The sequence below is a fragment of the Neoarius graeffei genome, chromosome 17, assembly GCF_027579695.1.
Source record: "Neoarius graeffei isolate fNeoGra1 chromosome 17, fNeoGra1.pri, whole genome shotgun sequence".
NCBI classification, from domain to species: domain Eukaryota; kingdom Metazoa; phylum Chordata; class Actinopteri; order Siluriformes; family Ariidae; genus Neoarius; species Neoarius graeffei.
The window spans coordinates 62,157,127-62,176,988 of record NC_083585.1 but is presented as its reverse complement, the minus strand read 5'-3'; the positions used below and the strand labels follow the sequence as shown (position 1 = coordinate 62,176,988).

Here is a 19,862-nt window from a genome sequence, read left to right as displayed (position 1 = left end):
AAATGACTTAATAATACAGGACTGGAATGTAGTTTATAAAGAAAAAGATGTTGATAAAGCATATGAGGAATTTTTAATAATATTCAATGAACTATATAATAAAAATTGTCCTATAAAGAAATACAGTAATATACATAAATATACAAATAGTCCGTGGGTCACCAAGGGGCTACAAAATGCCTGCAAAAAGAAAAATATATTATACAGACAATTCTTAAAGCATCGAACTATAGAGGCAGAGGAAAAATATAAAAAATATAAAAATAAATTAACTAATATTATGAGGATATGTAAGAAAGACTATTATAATAAATTAGTGGAGAAAAATAAAAACAATATTAAAGGTATATGGACTGTATTGAATGGTATTGTGAGAAATGGATCCAAAACTACAAATTACCCAGAGTACTACACTGTAAATGATAAGACCATAAATAATATGGAGGATGTGGTGAATGGTTTTAACCAATTCTTTGTAAATGTGGGACCAGATTTAGCGGCAAAAATAAAGGAACCCGAAACAACACAATGTGGGGACATAGAAGATATGGGGGACAGAAATCCAAGTACAATTTTTCTAACTGCAACTGATGAGGAAGAAATTATCCAAATTGTAAGAAAATGTAAAAACAAAACTTCTGCAGACTGGAATGATAGACATGTTAACAGTAAAGACAGTTATTGAGGGAATTGTGAAACCACTCACCCACATCTGCAATTTATCTTTTCAATCAGGTACATTTCCAGACAAAATGAAAATTGCAAAAGTGATACCATTGTTTAAAACCGGAGATAGACACCATTTCACAAACTACAGGCCTGTTTCTTTACTCCCCCAATTCTCCAAAATACTCGAAAAACTTTTTTCAGATAGACTGGACAAATTCATTGAAAAACACAACCTCCTTACAGACAGTCAATATGGATTCAGAACGGACAGATCAACATCGATGGCACTAATGGAACTAATAGAGGAAATCACAAAATGTATAGACAATAAAAAAATAGCAATTGGAGTATTTGTGGACCTAAAAAAAGCATTCGATACTATTGATCATAGTATATTATTAAGTAAACTAGAAAAGTGTGGTGTTAGGGGAGTTGGGTGGAGCTGGCTGTCGAGCTATCTAAGAAACAGGCAACAGTTTGTGCAGATAGGTGACCATAAATCTGATTTCATGAACATTACATGCGGGGTACCACAGGGGTCAATATTAGGTCCGAAATTATTCATAATATACATCAATGACATATGTACAATTTCGCAAGAATTGAAATTTGTTTTGTTTGCAGATGACACCAATATTTTTTGTTCCGGTGAGAATTTGCAGCAGACTTTAGAGATAATCACAACTGAAATAAATAAACTAAAACTATGGTTTGACAAAAATAAATTATCATTAAATCTAAGCAAAACAAAGATTATGTTGTTTGGGAGACATAAAATAGATTGTAATGTAGAATTGATAATAGACAATACTAAGATAGAAATGGTACAGGAAATTAAATTTCTTGGTGTGATTTTGGATCATAAAGTCTGCTGGAAACCTCATGTAGGATACGTACGAGCAAAACTGGCAAAGTGCTCGGCAATTCTGTGGAAAACAAAATATATTCTTGATTGTAAATCTTTGCATACTCTATATTACTCATTATTTTTGCCATATCTGACTTATTGTGTCGAAGTCTGGGGAAACACCTACAAAACCACTCTGCAGCCGATATGTACAATACAGAAAAGAGCAATAAGGACAATAAACAAAACAGGATACAGAGATCACACAAACCCACTATTCATAAAATCACACATGTTGAAATTTATGGATCTGGTCAAATTCAGAACAGCACAAATAATGTACAAAGCAAGAAATAATCTATTGCCAAAAAATATACAAGGAATGTTCAGTGAGAGAGAGGGGGGATATAATCTAAGGGGAGACCTAAATTTTAAAAAACCAAAGGTTCGAACAAATATGAAAAGCATGTGCGTATCGAGCTGTGGGGTGACTTTATGGAACAGACTGGAGACAGAAATAAAACAAAGTGCAAATATAAATCTGTTTAAAAAAAGGTACAAAAAAATATTTTTAAACAAGTATATTGCAGAGGAAATATGTTAATGGAGGATGATGAGGGATAAATAGAATAGGGTTGATTGTTATATTAGAACTAGCTTAGTATATGGTATATATTTATTTATGGGGATAGATATCTTCATATTTACAGGGATAAGTATGTAGTAGATATTTTTTTTTTGTAATTATATATTTATATAGATAGTTATGTGTATATGTATATATATGTATATGGATATGGTATGTAGTATATATTTATTTTTGTAATTATATATTTATATGGATAATCATGAAGTGTATGTGGTATATATTTTTATAAGTGTATTAATGTAGTTTGGATTTCGGGGTAGTTAAAAAGGGGTGGGAAATTAAAAAAAGTATTGTACTTCTTCCCACTCCTTTTTCGAACAATGTGCGGTGTATTGTAATGTATTAGCTCTTTATATTATTTTATTTATTCTTTTTTTGTCACTTTTTTCATTTTCTTTCTTTTGTATGTATAAATAGTTACATACATTTTTATACATGTTCGAAATAAATAAATTCATTCATTCATTCATTCATCAGAGCCCTGCTGCACAGTTAATGCAGAATACACAGATTGCACCTTACCACTCAGGACTGCGACACTGTCTTCACCCAGCCAGCCATCCACCTACTACCTCGACCCAGCACGCAGAGGTAGTTGTGTGCTACTGAAGATGGTGAAGGTGCTCCTTCATCACGGGGGCAAGAAGATGGAGACCTACGCCATCCTCGATGACGGGTCAGAGCGCACCATGCTCCTCCCCCAAGCAGCGCAGCAGCTTGGCCTCAAAGGACAGAGTGAGAACCTGGCCCTCCGCACCATTCGTCATGACATCAGAACGGTGCCGGGGAGGTCAGTGTCCTTCTCTGTGTCATCCCTCAGTCAACCGCAGCAGTGGTACAAGATACAGCGGGCTTTCACATCACCCGAACTGGGACTGTCCCCTCATTCACACCCAGTTGAGGCCCTCCAAAGGACCTACCGCCACCTCAGAGGGCTGCCTCTTCACTCCGTTACTCAGGCCCGTCCGCTGCTCCTCATTGGATCTGACTACCCAGACCTCCTCATCCCCATCGAGCCTGTGCACATAGGCCCACCAGGTGGACCCATTGCCCTGAAGACACGCCTTGGGTGGACACTTCAAGGCCCCGCCAAGGCTGTCAAGCATCGGTCTTCCACCTCAGCGTGCCTGTTCATCAGTGCACCATCACCATCAGTGGAGTTGCTGCAGAACGTCACCAGGCTGTGGCAGATGGATGTGGTGCCGTACCGAAACGAGAAGATCATCACCTGGTCCAAGCAGGATGCTGCAGCTGTCAAGTTGCTGGAGGAGAAGACCGTCAGAGTGACAGTCGACGGCGTTCAGCGATATGCCACTCCTCTGCTGTGGAAAGCAGGGAGCCCACAGCTCAACGCACCGCTTGAGGCTGTACTGGGCCATCTACGCGGCACAGAGAAGCGGCTGTCACAAGACCCCCTCAAGGCCAAGTCGTACAGCCGTGAGGTGAAGAAGCTGGTGGACGCCGGCTATGTGAGCAGAATCACTCCTGAGGTGGTCCAGGCGGGAGACAGTGCGTGGTACATCCCTCACCACATGGTCACGCACAACGAGAAGGACCGCATCGTGTTCAACTGCTCTTACACATACCAGGGTGGCAACCTGAATGAGCAGCTCCATCCTGGGCCCACACTCGGATCCTCTCTGCTGGGTGTGCTACTCCGCTTCAGGCAACACCCGGTAGCAGTGTCAAGTGACATAAAGGGGATGTTCCACCAAGTCCGTCTCCTACCTGAGGACAAGCCCTTCCTCCGCTTCATCTGGAGAGACCTGGACCGTAGCAGTGCCCCGACTGTCTACGAATGGCAAGTGCTGCCGTTCGGCACAACGTGCAGTCCCTGCTGCGCCACGTTCGCCCTCCAGAAACACGTCCTGGATCACAGCAGCACAGAAGACACCCGATACTCCATCGAGCACTGCTTCTATGTGGACAATCTGCTGCAAAGTTTCCCCTCCACATTAGAAGCCAGGCAGCTGATCAGTAACTTGCAGCATCTTCTCCCCTCTGGCGGGTTCGAGCTACGCCAGTGGGCCACCAACGTGCCACCACTCATTCGGCACATGCCACCTGACATGCGGTCCGAGAGCTGTGAACTCTGGCTCTCCCATGACACAGCTGACCCCCAGGAACGGGCTCTTGGCCTGTTGTGGCACTGCATGTCAGACAGTCTCAGCTACCGTCTTCGCTCCACAGACCATGCTGAGCCCACCATGCGGAGCATCTACCGGGTCCTTGCACGTCAGTATGACCCTCTAGGATTGCTCATCCCATACACCACTCGGGCCAAGATTCTTGTCCAGCGCCTGTGGGACAAGAAGAGGGACTGGGATGATCCACAGCTTCCAGAGGACGTTCTACGGTCCTGGCGTGCCTGGGAGAGTGAACTCCAGCACCTCCCCTTCATCACCCTGCCACGATGCTACACCAGACCAGGGACACGGCCCACAACACAGACCATTCACGTGTTCTCAGACGCATCAGAGAGCGCGTATGGATCTGTAGCCTACCTGCGAACAGTGGACGAGTCTGGCGACATCCAAGTGGCCTTCTTGGCAGCCAGATCCCGGGTGGCCCCTGTCAGACAGCAGTCCATCCCCCGACTGGAACTCTGCGCCGCTCATACAGGTGCCCAGTTGGGCTCTGTCCTGCAAAGGGAACTGTCCCTGCCCATCACCAGCATCATCTACTGGACTGATTCATCCACAGTCCTAGATTGGCTTCAGTCCCAGTCCTGCCGCTACAAGGTGTTCGTCGGGACCAGGATCGCGGACATCCAGGAGCTGACGGAGGACAGCACTTGGCGATACGTCCACTCATCAGACAACCCAGCTGATGATATCACCAGGGGGCTGACTCTGTCACAGCTCATCCAGGAGCATCGCTGGAGTCGCGGACCTCCCTTCCTGTGGCAGGACGAGACAGCATGGCCGACTGGTCCAGGCCCCTCACCCACTATCGCTGCTGACGCCACCGAGCTGCGGAAGTCCCAGTTCTGTGGCCACATCACCGTGACCTCTGACCCTGCGTTGCCTGATGCAGGGAACTTCAGTCAATATCCAGAGCTGCTGGAGGCCACAGTCAGAAAGCGTCACGGGGCGGCCACATCCGCCATCACAGCTGAGGACTACAGGCAAGCGGAACTGGCACTCCTCAGGAAGGCACAGAGTGACTCCTTCCCCGAAGACCTCACCCTGCTCTCAGCGGGGAAGCCAGTCTCCACTGACAGCAGGATCCTCACATTGTCCCCGGAGTACGACGCTGAGACACAGCTGATCCGGGTCGGAGGTCGTCTGCGCAGGTGTGACACGGTTGAGGAGGAGACTCTACACCCCATCCTGCTTGACCCTCAGCACCCCATCACACAGCTCATCATCCGAGACTTCGACAGCCACCTGGCGCACCCAGGACCAGAGCGAGTGTTTGCTGAGCTGCGCCGGCGGTACTGGATCGTGCGTGGAAGAGCGGCTGTCAAGAAACATCAGCACAGCTGTCCAGAGTGTCAGAAGTGGCGAGGCACACCAGTGATCCCCAGAATGGCTGACTTGCCACCATCAAGTCTGCGCTTGCACAAGCCAGCCTTCTATTCCACTGGAATGGATTGTTTCGGGCCATACCTCATCAAAATCGGCCGACGCACTGAGAAACGGTGGGGCATCGTTTTCAAGTGCCTGACAATCCATGCAGTGCATCTAGACCTCCTCACCAGCATGGACACTGATGCTTTCTTGATGGCCCTGCGGCGCTTCATCGCACGCCGAGGGAAGCCACATGAGCTGCTCTCCGACCAAGGCACCAATTTCAGAGGGGGTCAGTCTGAACTGCAGGAGACGTTCAAAGCCCTCAGCCCAGAGCTACAGTCCCACTTAGCCAGTCAACAGATTGACTTCAAGTTCAATCCTCCACATGCTCCGCACTTCGGTGGTTCCTGGGAACGGGAGATCCGTTCCATCAAAGCTGCCCTACACACTACACTCGATGCACAGACAGTCACTGAGGAGGTGTTGAGGACAGTGCTGATCGAGGTGGAAAGCATCATCAACTCCAAGCCCTTGGGTTACACCTCGTCAGACATCGCAGATCCAGATCCCATCACTCCAAACATGCTGCTGATGGGGCGGCACGACCCCTCCATACCACAAGTGGTCTACACCGACTCCGACATCCTGAGCAGGTGCAGGTGGAGACAGTGCCAGGCCCTTGCGGACCAATCCTGGGCTAAGTTCATCAGGAACTACCTGCCCTCTCTTCAAACCCGCTCCAAGTGGCAACGAGACCGGGAGGACCTCATCGTTGACAGCATCGTGATGATTGTCGACCCTCAACTCCCACGTGCCCTGTGGCCTGTGGGCAAGGTCACTGCTGTCATCCCTGGAGCAGATGGCAGGGTACGTACTGCACAGGTGCAGGTCAAGGACCGGACCTACACACGCCCAGTCTCACGCCTGGTGAGACTCCCTTCACTCCCTCAGGACACCTCTGCCTGACATCATGGACACAACTTTGTTCCACAAAGTTGGGGGCGGCTGTTCAGAATTGCGGTGCCAGGTCTTAATTATTTTGACCTTTAAAAGTAGTAAACAGGCACCCTTGTCAGACATAGTGGCTCCCAACTCGTTAGTTGTCAGGGCATGTTACAACATGCCAACTTCAGACACCCTGGCGCCACTGTCCATCACACGCCAACTTCAGACACCCTGGCGCCACTGTCCATCACACTGTGCTGCGTGGACTATATAAGATGCGCACAAACATCGAGGAAAACACAGCACACATCAGACGGGGACTCCATGCAACACCTGCTTCTCATCAGTGAATATTTGGATCCGTTTCTCTCTTTCTTTCTCGGTTTCATTTCTTTCTTGCTTTCTGTCTTTCTATCGCGGACGTGTCAGGATCCAACGTCCATCATTTGTGCCGTGTGAGCATTCCGTGCGTCCTTGAATGTAAGTTGTTTATTGTTGCGTAGCTACTGTGTTATGTGTGTACTCGTTATCTGTAACTGTTACATGTAGCGGTAAGGCTAGCGAGTATTTCTTCTCCTTTTCTCTCATCCTGTGTCTGTCTATTTTCTTACGTGTTTGTTCTGTTCTGTTCAGTAGCCATGTAATGATAGCGCTTGTTTTCTCGACCACGGTTTGTTACGGGAGCACATTTCATTATTAGCCATTGCCGTGTTGGGAGTGTAGTGGTGGTATGTACAGTTCATAATCGCGCCACATATTCTAACCTTCTATGCGCAATACAGCGCGGGGCAGCGCTTAAAGGAGCCACGCTCCCCTTCATTCAGCCGACACACTCTGTGTCTTCATGCGGGTGTGACTCGCTGTAAGCAGTTGCACCACGCACCTTGGTAATGATAGCTGCTGTAGGCAGCTATCCTCATCCTCCGTGTACGTTGTACACATTGTACATATTGTGTACATATCGTGTATATAGTCAGTATCTAGTGTGTTGTGTTATTTATTATGGGGTGTAAATAGCATTCATTGGGCTTTACATTGTTTTACTTATATAGTATTCATTTGTGTGTTTTATATTTGTATTACATTGTATATAATTATTATTCATTTGCATTAATATATATTTAATGCGATGTGTATTTGTATTTATATCATTGTTATTGTTTACATTATTGCTTGTGTGTATATTATTGCTCATGTCTTGTTGTAATTGTATTTTATTCTGTTTTCTAGTAAAACCACGGTTTACACGGTTTCTCGTGAGTGGACATCCATTAATTCCTGTTCTAACCGGACAGCCTGTGTAGCTTGCTGTATACCCGATCCAGTGTCCCCCTTATACAGTCCTTTACCCTGTCCATCACCGGACACCCATTTTTATAGAGAGCGTTAGATGGGGTTAGGAACACTTCACCAGGGAAAGATGGTATATGTTATAAAATGATTAATGAAGTCAATGATGTGGCTAAATATGTAATTTTAAGTCTTTTTAATAAGATTTGGGAGCAAGGTAGATTGCCTTTGTGTTGGAAACATTCTGTAGTGGTTCCGATTGGAAAACCAGGGAAGGATAAAACTGAAGTTAAAAGTTATAGGCCAATAGCATTAACATCTAATTTATGTAAGATTATGGAAAGAATGATCACTAGAAGGCTAGTGTATGAAACTGAAAAAAAGAGGTCTAGTCTCCCCACACCAGAGCGGCTTCCGTAGTGGACGTACTACAATGGACCCTATTGTATGTTTAGAAAATGAAATAAGGAAAGCACAAGTCAATCACGAATCAGTTTTAGCAACATTATTTGATAGAGAGAAAGCGCATGATATGCTATGGAAGGAAGGGTTGTTAATTAAGCTGAATAGGATGGGTATTGGTGGTAAGATGTTTAACTGGATTAGAGACTTCCTAAAGGACAGAACAATAGAAGTAAGAGTTGGGGTTAATTTCTCTAACATCGATTCAATAGAAAATGGAACATCTCAAGGTAGTGTATGCAGTCCAGTACTGTTCAACATTATCATTAATGATGTTTTTAATAAAATAGATGACATTCGAATCAATAGAGCATTATATGCTGATGATGGAGCTTTGTGGATAAAAGGATAAAATATTGATATTAGAACTAAAATGCAATTAGTTATCAACAAGGTATAAAAATGGGCATGTGAGTGGGGTTTTCATTTGTCTGTAGAAAAGACTCAATTTATTTGTTTTTCAAAGAAAAGAGTAAGTCCCACACTAGAGCTTAAGTTGTATAACCAGTCCTTAGAGCAAGTTAATATTGTTAGGTACTTGTGAGTTTGGTTTGATGTCAAGTTAACATTTAAGGAACATATTCAGAAAATAACTGAGAAATGCAAAAAGGGCATTAATGTTTTGAAATGTTTATCAGGGTACAACTGGGGAGCCTCAGGGATGTCCCTTAAAAGAATGTATATTGCACTGATAAGATCAGTTTCAGATTATGGCTGTATTGTGTATCTTTCAGCATTGAAGACATTGCTTAATGAACTCAATAGAATGCAGGCTAAAAGTCTCAGGAGATGTTGTGGTGCATTTAGAACTCCTTCCATACCAGCGTTGCAAGTAGAATCAGGAGAAATGCCCTTAAGCCTCAGACATCTTAAGTTGAGTGTGGCTTACTGGATTAATTTAAATGGATATGAGGCATCACACCCTACTGAAAAAGTTCTCAATAAGTGTTGGGAGTATGGTAGATCCCAGATTTGTAGCTTTGGATGGAATGGTAACAAATTAGCAAATCAATTGGGAATAGATGATATCATTTGTAGTAAGACTGTGCCCCTGGTAACAACTCCACCTTGGTTGTTTTGCTCCCCTACGGTGATCATGGAAACCAAAGAGATAGCTAAATCTGGAGGAGTGGATCAGAACGTAGAGCAATATTTAGGAAGTAGGTACTATAATACAACACAGGTTTATACAGATGCATCTAAAGATTCAGAGGGTAAAACAGGTATTGCAGTTTATATCCCTGATTACAAAATCTCTATTAAAAAGAGAACATCAGATCATCTGTCTATATTTGCAGCTGAAATGACACCCATTATTATTGCATTACAGTGGATAGAAGAAACTAGGCCCCCTAAAGCAGTTATTTGTTCCGATTCTGTGTCATCTCTCACATCCGTTCAAAGTGGAGAATCGTCATGCCGACAGGACTTATTGAATCAAATTAATAATATCTTATTTGCAATCAGTCAACAGGGAATATCAATCCAGTTTGTATGGGTTCCAGCCCATAAAGGAGTTGGTGGCAATGAGGAAGCAGACAAGCTGGCAAAAGAGGCAACCAAAGAAGAGGAGGTTCAGTTAAGTATTCCACTCAGTAGATCAGAAGTTAAAATGCATATTCTGCACCAATTTAGTTTTTTTATATGAAAGTATGTCCCTTTACCCACTCACCCAGAAGGGTAATTTTGCACAAGGCCATCTGTCTACAGCAGAAAAAAATAAAATAACAAAACGCGTCTGGAAAAATCCCAAGGGAGTCTGGAGCCAGAATCGTGACGTCACCTGCAGAAGCGCCGGCAGGCTGCGAGAGCTTGTGCGGTTTCAGTGCACAGCCTGTGTAGACCAAGCGCTCCCATTTCTCTCTCATTGTCCTGTCTTTTGGAAAACGATGAGTACTAATCCCATCAAGATTGGTGTTACTACACCCTCCTACAATACATCTGTTTACCATTTTAATAGTTACACGATAACGAAGAAATTTGCAGAAAATCACCAGGTAATTTTCTCAGAAACAAACCAGCGCTGATGCAGGATTCAGAGGGAGGCGTCCCGCAGATGACATCACGAAAATCAATGTTTGCCGGGAAATTCAAATGCCAAGTTTTTTTCAGCGGCGGACCAATTTGCCTCACATGGCTTGATTTCAACTGAAAATTTCTGGTATTGTGCAAGGTTAAAAAAACAAAAAGCAGAGAATGCAGAATGTTCCAGATATTTGACCAAAGTTTAATATAAAATAGGAGAATTACATCGATCTTGCTCCTGAACTTACCTGTGATATGCACTTTAAGGTACTCATTAAATATAAAGTTAACATATGGCAAGCTGAATGGGATAAGGAGAAGAAAGGTAGACACTTATATAATATACAAAAAGATCTCAAGTAGCAAACCGAGTTACACAAACAGACAGGAGGAGGTTTGGTTTACAAGACTGAGAATAGGCCATACTGGATTAAATAAGTTTATACGTTGTGAACAAACATCCATCTGGAAAATGTGAACTTTGTGGAGTGAGAGAGGATGTAGATCATGTTCTTTTAAGGTGCTTAAAATTCTACAGACAAAGAGAAAAACTGAAGAGGGAAGTGAATGCAGTCAAGAAAGCCTTTTCTTTAGACACCTTATTAGGTGAGCCGAGATCAGAAAACATCACTTGTGCTATGATAACATTTATCAAAGAGACAAAATTAGCAAATAGGATTTAGTTTTTTGTTTTGCGGTGTTTTTCCTTTTTATTCAATATTTTCTTTGAAATGACATCCATTTGATTGCACCTCAGTCCAGTAGATGGCGGTAATACACTTTGCTTGTAAACTGCCATAAAGCCTGACAGAAGAAGAAGACTGATCTGAGAGCAGTTCGCGTCATCACTGTTCCCTTTTATTTCTCAGTGAGTTTAGAGGGGGGGAGACATGCACAGTGCACATCTGGATTCATGGGAGTTATTTATTTGTTCAGCAGTAAAATCCAGAGTCATAGTCAGGTTTACTTCTTTAAGGTGCTGTGTGTACATTCAAAACCACACCCAATTCCACTGGAAGAGAACCACACCCAATTTCCACATTCAGAAAGATAGATTTTTTTTTTAACCTGTAGATCATTAAATGTTATGAAATATGATCTCCAGTTACAGAGCTTTAACACAGTCACATGAGCACTTTAGCTGTAAAATGCTGGAAGAAGGTTGTTGGGTGTTGGCTGTTTAAAGCAGACTGACTGGTCTGACCTCTAACATTTCTTTACATATGTCTGTTTGACTGGAAATAAAAATTTACTTCACTGAGAATGACAGTCAGAGAACCAATTAAATCCACTGAATAGAAATTAGATTAGAAATAGAATTTGTATAAAATGACTTGGAACAGAAGAATGATGTCCAGTTCTCACCTGTTTTTCATTTCTTTCTGCTTTAGTTGAAACTGTATCATGACCTTTATGTTCATCCATTGTACACAAATAACAGATGAAGCTTTGGTCAGTACGACAGAAGATCTCGATCAGTTTGTCGTGTTCAGAGCAGATCTTCTCTTGGAGCTCTGCACAGGCTTCAACTAACTTGTGCTTCTTAAAGGCAGGAGACTGATAGTGAGGTTTAAGATGAGCTTCACAATAGGAGGCCTGACACACCAGACAGGACTTGACAGCTTTGTATTTCCTCCCAGTGCAGGAATCACACTCCACATCTCCAGGTCCAGCGTAACAGTGAGCAGGAGAAGCAGCTTGGAGTTCAGTCTTCTTCAGTTTCTCCACCACTTCAGCCAGCATGTTGTTCCTGTATAGAACAGGCCTTGGGGTGAAAGTCACTCTGCACTGGGGGCAGCTGTAGACGCCCTTCACGTCCTCCTGATCCCAGAATCCATTAATACACACCTTACAGTAACTGTGTCCACAGGGAATAGTCACAGGATCCTTCAGGAGATCCAGACACACTGGACAGCTGAACTGATCTACTGAAACACTAGCCTCTGCCATTTTCCTGTACTGAGAGAGAAAGACTCTGAACTTTCTGCTGAGGAATTTCGTTTTCTCTGAAATGAACTTCCTGTTTCTGTGTGGCAGAGAGAGTGGGCGTGGCTTTAAAGAGAGAACCGCTTTTTTGTAATGTGTAAGGCGTGGCCTGGCTATGTTAGCAAATAGCTATTCAGTGTGAAGAGATTTGAAACAGTGTGTGTGTGTGTTTCCTACAGGGCGTATAGACTTGAACAGTCTTACCAGTGATAGTTTAAACGAACAATGAATGCATCTCTCTCCCTCTCTCATGAACAGGATTCTGAAGTGATTAATTGATCTGACCATCCATCCATTCTCTGTAACTGTAATTTAAAAACATCTTTTATTAGGATGCAGTGCAAAGCACTGCAACTATTGTTCTTCTACATATTTCTTCCTCTTCTTCTTCTTCCTCCTACGCAAATTTCGATTTCGAATAACTCGATAACCGTACGTCGCACACAGACAAACAATATATCAAAACGTGCGGCTCGATCGGACTCGCTACGCTATTACTTTTCTCTACAGAATACGATTTTTTCGCGATGTAGTCGCGAAAAAATTGCCCCAAAAAACCCCATTCATTTCTATGGAATTAATTGAAAAAAAAAGCTCTTTTTCAACGTTTTTCAAACGTCCGCTGCTCTGGCATGCTTTAACCTAGAGACGTGATTCAAACTCTAAAACGTAGGAAAACTTCTCCTCTGTGGATCTGGCATTCAACTTTTCTGCTAGGTTCTACACTTTCGGTTCAGTCCCGGCTCAACCGCCATGTGGGTTCTGGGAGAAAATCCGGCTTTTGAATGGGTGTCTATTGCGTTACACACCAGTGAAGCTCGTTAACTTGGAGTGGAGAGAGGTTGAAAATAAAGCTCAAACTTTCTCGCTTTAACTGTGTTTTCAGCCACAAATTTCACTCTGCAGAAATGATTTTCTCAAAAGTAGTAGGAAAACTTGTCCTGATTCACACAATGTGTCTACCTAAATGATAGGATTTACAGTTTTTGAATGACAAGCGTCAAACTGAGGACAGGGCAGCTGACAGCCCTCATTGACACCCATTATAAACGTGAGAGAAAAGTCACTCGTTTTTAAATCGCTCTAGTGTCGTTATTTTTAACACGACAGACAAAAAATACATCATTTTATTCAGGAGACCCTTCTAGCACTCACTGTGAAAGAATTTTGTGAATAGCTGCTTCCGTTGTCGAGTTATTTGTCATTGTTCGAGGCCTGTTCCGTAGTAAAACACAGCACAAAATTCAAGACCTTGTGTGTCTTAGCTCATTGACACCCATTATAAATGTGACAGAAAAGTCAGTCATTTTTAAATCACTCTAGTGTCCTTATTTTTAACAGGACAGAGAAAAAAAATACATCATTTTATTCAGGAGACCCTTCTAGCGCTCACTGTGAAAGAATTTTGTGAATAGCTGCTTTCGTGATCGAGTTATTTGTCGTTGTTCGAGGCCTGGTCCTGAGCAAAAAAACAGCAGAAAATTCAATACCTTGTGTGTCTTAGCTCTCCTGAGGCCCGTCGCCATGCCGACTGGGGCCAATGACAGGGCAGGTGGGGGGGGGGGGTTGCTGTCTCAAGCACACACATAAATCATGCTCAAAATTTCAAACTTAAACTGTGTTTTCAGCCACAAATTTCACACTACAGACATAATTTTCTCAAAAGTAGTAGTCACACTTGTCCCAAAAAAACCCCATTCATTTCTATGGAATTAATTGAAAAAAAAAGCACTTTTTCAAACATCCGCTGCTCTGGCATGCTTTCACCTAGAGACGTGATTCAAACTCTAAAACGTAGGAAAACTTCTCCTCTGTGGATCTGGCATTCAACTTTTCTGCTAGGTTCTACACTTTCGGATCAGTCCCGGCTCAAACGCCATGTGGGTTCCGGGAGAAAATCCGGCTTTTGAATGGGTGTCTATTGCGTTACACACCAGTGAAGCTTGTTAAGTCAGAGTGGAGACGGCTTGGAAAAAAAGCTCAAACTTTCTCGCTTAAACTGTGTTTTCAGCCACAAATTTCACTCTACAGACATGATTTTCTCAAAAGTAGTAGGAAAACTTGTCCTGATTCACACAATGTGTCTACCTAAACGATAGGATTTACAGTTTTTGAATGAGAAGCCTCAAACTGAGAAGAGGGCAGCCGAATGGCCTCATTGACACCCATTATAAACATGACAGAAAAACAGCCTCGGTCTGCATGACACTTCACCTTAGCCGCCCACTTTATTAGGAACACTTCTGTTCGTACATACAAACTACAAACACTCTTCTTAGAGTTTAGAGTTTATTTTATTTTTAAAAGGGACAGTGCACAAATTAAACATTATCCTTGTGGTAAGGACAGATGTCTGTCCCAGGTTATAGCAGTACATGCTAATTTCCACCTGTAGTCACTTTTTGTTTATACTCTTGAATAGCTCTTCTTCATGATGGCTGCTGTCTCAAGCACACACATAATCATTGCATTGAAACATCATTGCAGGTCACACATTCACGGCCAGCGAACATGCGTGACCGAATTGCTTCGCGCACTGCATCCTCTCACAATTTCCCCCGGGGAATTGTCCGGTCTAGTATTGAATTTGTTGTAATATTTGCACATAGTTTACTTACATTATGTTTAAATTTCTGATCCCATTCTGAAACCAAAATAATCTAATAAACTACAAAATGGTCAAGCAGTAAAAATAAAAAGATCAGAAAAATGCCCAAGGATAAGATGAAACCACGTGGGTTTCCTCCGGGTGATCCGGTTTCCCCCACAGTCCAAAGACATGCAGGTTAGGTTAACTGGTGACTCTAAATCAACCGTAGGTGTGAATGTGAGTGTGAATGGTTGTCTGTGTCTATGTGTCAGCCCTGTGATGACCTGGCAACTTGTCCAGGGTGTACCCCGCCTTTCACCCGTAGTCAACTGGGATAGGCTCCAGCTTGCCTGCAACCCTGTAGAACAGGATAAAATGGCTAGAGATAATGAGATACTGTGATACAGGGTTCACCTACTGGTTACTGTCCAGTCTGTGGCAGTAGTCAGTTAATGAACTACGTGGTATTGGGTGTTTTCTATACAAGTCTCTCCACCTAAGGCACTTAGTCCTGTCCCCTAAATCAGCTAGGTATCATATGCTAGAGTATGTGTAGTCAGAATGTATTCTTTCAGCTATCACCATGTGATTGGAATGATCAGTTAATATGTCATGAACCCATATTTTTCCAGCTGAGAAGTCTGCCCCCTGGAGTACCTGTGGTGTGAGACACTGCTCCTGTAATATGTGCATTAATCTCCGTCACTGGACAAACTAGCAAATACTACTTATACCATGTATGAGGTTCACAATTAGGTACAGAATGAAGAATGCGTTGGAATGCACAGTCTGTCATGTGGCTGTGTGTGTTGATGTGTCGTTGCTCGTGTTCGTTGGTCCCCCTAAGCAGCTCTTGATAGCAGAGTGTCCACTCACAGTGCAACGAGGCCCCCTGAGGGCTTCTTGAATGCTATCTTAATCTCCTTCCTGTACCAGGGCCTCCTTGTGCTGCTTGTCTGTTGGTTCAGGTCCTCTTCTGCAGTGGCTGGCGTGTACCCATGTGGCTCTGTTGTCCACTTTTACAGCTGACTGTGTGGTGAGCAGCACTTGGGATGGTCCCGTCCACCTGGGCTTGTTCCACTTCGTCCCTCTGAAGTCCTTTATCACCACTCCATCACCAGGTTTCAGGTCATGCAATGGTCCCAGCACCGGGACTGGTAAGGCTGATCTCACCCATTTGTGAATATTATTCAGAGCAGAAGAGAGTGTTCCACAGTAATTCAACATCACATAAGGAAAGGTCAGGGCATCCTGGTGTAATGGGACCTATCCCTGTGTTTGGGGGTCTTCCAAAAAATATCTCAAAGGGGCTCAAACCATGCTTTGGTCTTTCTCTCATTCTCATCTGCATTAATACTATGGGTAGGACCTTTGTCCACCCTAGTCCTGTTTCAGCACAGCATTTGCTCAGTTTATTCTTCAATGTCCCATTCTACCATTCCTCCATTAGCAGGGTGGTATGCACAATGTTTTCTTAAGTCTATCCCCAGATAATTACCCAATTGTTTTAACACCTGGCTTATAAATGGCGTGCCATTATCACTGGAAATCTTCCTTGGAATGCTCCATCGGGGAATTATACCCCATAGGCCTTGGCCACCGCGTCTGAGTCCTTTTTTGCTGTAGGGAAAACTTCTATCCACTTGGAGAATATATCAACCAACACCAAGCAATACCTTTTCCCCCTCACTAGGTGAGAGTAGGCCGGTCGCGATATTCGATATACCGACTTATCGTACGGTAAATGAAAATGAACTTGGTAATTTTTTTTTACTGCGATTTTGGCATTTACGCACTGTACATCTACACAGGGAAGTCGCCAGAGTATTAGCTTCACCCACTGACTGAATAAAACACTGCGCTGTTTTCTGTCGTCTCACACAGCTCTCTGTCAGAGGCGGGGCCTCCCAGCATGCAACAGTTATCCAGCCAGGGGATCCACTGAATGGGGAAAAGACAACAACACATTGCTCCATTATACAGACCACAGGCATAGAATTGGGTATGGGCATGTCCCTACAAATATTTCTGATTGAAGAAAAAAAAATCCCGCTCTGTGCGCGGTTCACAAATGGTTCCTGTAGGTTTCCACTGGGAGAAACACCACACAAACTCGCTCATGAATATTCACTCTGGGGGTGTGGTCACAAAACAGCAAGCAGGTTTAGCTACCGTGTCAATTAGCAAGTGCGGTTGCAGTGCAGTGACCGGCTGCTAGCTAGCAAGCGGTCCTTGAGGAATGTAATGTTAGATTAGCTTGTAAAATGAATCACATAACAGTTTGTATTCAGTGTGTAAAAACGACAACATACGAATATGAGTTTTTCTAAGTTTGTGTGGCATGTAAATAACAATCCGACTTGATACTGACAACAACTGGTGTTCATGAAGGCCACAAAGACATTATTACATCATATCAAATTCTGCTAATGTTGGCTAATATTGCATCGAGTCTTGCTTGTGAAGCACCTGCAAACTTTAGCAGCCCGCTAACCCTTAATTTGAAGTGCTTCAGTTAAGACCTGCAGAGCCCTGACCGAGTTCATGTAAATAAACTCATATAAAACAACAACCCGATGGTGATGTGGACATTAAAAGGTGTCTGGGCCACAAACAATCAAATAAAACATTTTCATGTAATAAACATAACAGCCTCCGCCTTCTTGATCAGAAATTTTTGGTTACTCCGCCTCTCTTTTGAAATGTTACATACCGAGTCGACACATCCGCTGAACTGATTGGTTTTCGAGGGGGTTCATTTGAAAGCAGTGGCTAAAAACTTCTCTCTGTAGAACCCTGTCACTCACTCACTCACTCCCCCCTCCTCCTCTCCTCTCCAGAAGAGGACAAAAGGGCAATAATATAACAACCAATCAGAATTCAGATACAACAACCAATCAGAATTCAGATACATTCTGTTGCCAAGTAAAACTCCTCTGGCGGGAAACTTCAGAAAGGCAGTGAGGTGAGGAAATGACTCTCCAAACATTTTAATGAATTGGATGGCTTTATTGGTGAATTATGCCTCCAAAAAAAGAACTTTACAGCTGAGGAAGGCGAGGACATTAAAAAGTCACTCAACTTTCTGGCGGAGGAAGTTTCTGTTATTAAACAACAGAAAGCCATCATGGACCTGGTGACGGAAGTGAAGTCGCTCAGGCTGCAGAATGCTGAGAAGGACCGGTGGCGTTTCGCCCACCTGGAAAGCAGAGTTGCTGAACTGGAACAGGACACCAGGATGAAGGACGTCATCGTCACTAGGATTCAGATTAAACCCAGGTCATATGCAAAAGCAGTGACAAGGGAGGGAGAATCTGATGAACTGGGCAGCAACTCCATGGAGCAACAAGTGTCGGCATTCCTACACTCAAAGGGAATCGATATTGATTGTAGCAAGTGATGTGTCATGCGCAAAAGCTTTGTAGTGAATCAGAAGAGCCAACTCCCATCAAGTGAGAGCCGGCTCCCCACTTTTTTTTTCCTTTTGCTGCTCAGCTCTCACTCTCAGTGGCTCAGCTCTGCTCACGGCAGAACTTTGTTTTGATTGGCAACATGGCGGCCTTGTGGCCAATCACATGTGAGGATATAGGATCATACCATTATGTGAAAACAGAGAGGGGGACAGACGCGACAGTCAGGTGGATCGTCTGTCCGTTCCCGTCAGTGAGTGAGACAGTAGACAGCGGTGAGGAGGACAGCGCGAGTGCATCACAAAAACACGTAAATATGACTGACACCCATAAACGAAGCAGCATCTGGCTGCAGTTTAAAGATATTGGGAATAGCAGAGCAGAGTGCCTTCACTGTAAAATGAAAATAACAGTAAGAGCAGGTTCCACCACAAACCTGCACAGACACATCAGAACTGTCCATCCCACAGTGCAGTTGGAGGAGAGAGGGCAAGCTGGCTCAACGTCTACTGACCCTGGTGTGTCTGGTCCCAAACCAACAACTGCTCCAGCAGCTACTAGTAGTACAAGTATAATAACCCCTCCTACTGCAACTCAAAGCAAAATAAGTCAGTTTATACCAAAGCAGATGACCCCAGCCAAACAGCACAGTATTGATGAGGAGTTGGCTAAAATGATTGCCACTGACTTCCTGCCGTTTTCCATTGTGGAGGACAAAGGTTTTAAAAGTTTTGTCAAAGCCTTAAATCCCACGTACACTCTACCCAGTAGAAAAACACTGTCCCTAACGATGATCCCAAAACTATATGACACAGAACATGCATTATGGCAAGACAGGGTGAAAAAAGCTCCACCAGTTTGCCTGACAACTGACTGCTGGACCTCTAGAACCACCTGCTCTTTCATGTCCGTCACTTGCCACTTTATTGAAAATTACAAGATGACATCTTGCCTGCTGGACTGCTTTGAGTTCACCGACAGACACACTGCAGAAAACTTGGTCAAGGAGCTATTAAGAGTGGTAAATGAGTGGCAAGTACAGGACAAAGTGGTGTGCTGTGTGAGTGATAACGCTGCAAACATCACCAAAGCCATAAAAAATCTGAAGTGGACCCACCACCCATGTCTGGCGCATACATTAAACCTGATGATAAGAGATTCCCTGAAGGTGGTGAAAACAACCGTGGACAAGGTAAAGGCTATTGTGGAGTTTTTCCACAGAAGCACAGTACTGTAGCTGCAGAGAGGCTGAAGTCCACACAGCGCCAGATGGAGTTGCCCAAACTGAGGCCCAAACAAGAGTGTGGTACCAGGTGGAACTCAACATTTTATATGTTGAAACGCATTCTTGAAACAAAAGATGCCATCATCTCCAGATGCCAGGTTCCCCCCCAAAAAAAAACAAAAATTGTCCCTCTGAGTTACATGTCGGTCCTGGGATCGAGATGCTGACCTCTTCTACTCCTTGGACCTG

General features: G+C 43.7%; 1 protein-coding gene across 1 annotated transcript; it reads right to left on the bottom strand.

The window, feature by feature from the left end:
* Positions 1–6,920: 6,920 nt before the first annotated feature.
* Positions 6,921–12,352, bottom strand: LOC132864399 (E3 ubiquitin/ISG15 ligase TRIM25-like). The gene is made up of 2 exons (XM_060897822.1): positions 11,768–12,352; positions 6,921–7,024 (listed from the first exon to the last, which is right to left on the bottom strand). Exons 1-2 carry the CDS (start codon positions 12,350–12,352, stop codon positions 6,935–6,937), a joined length of 675 nt encoding a protein of 224 aa, XP_060753805.1. The 3' UTR covers positions 6,921–6,934.
* Between the last annotated feature and the right edge of the window lie 7,510 nt (positions 12,353–19,862).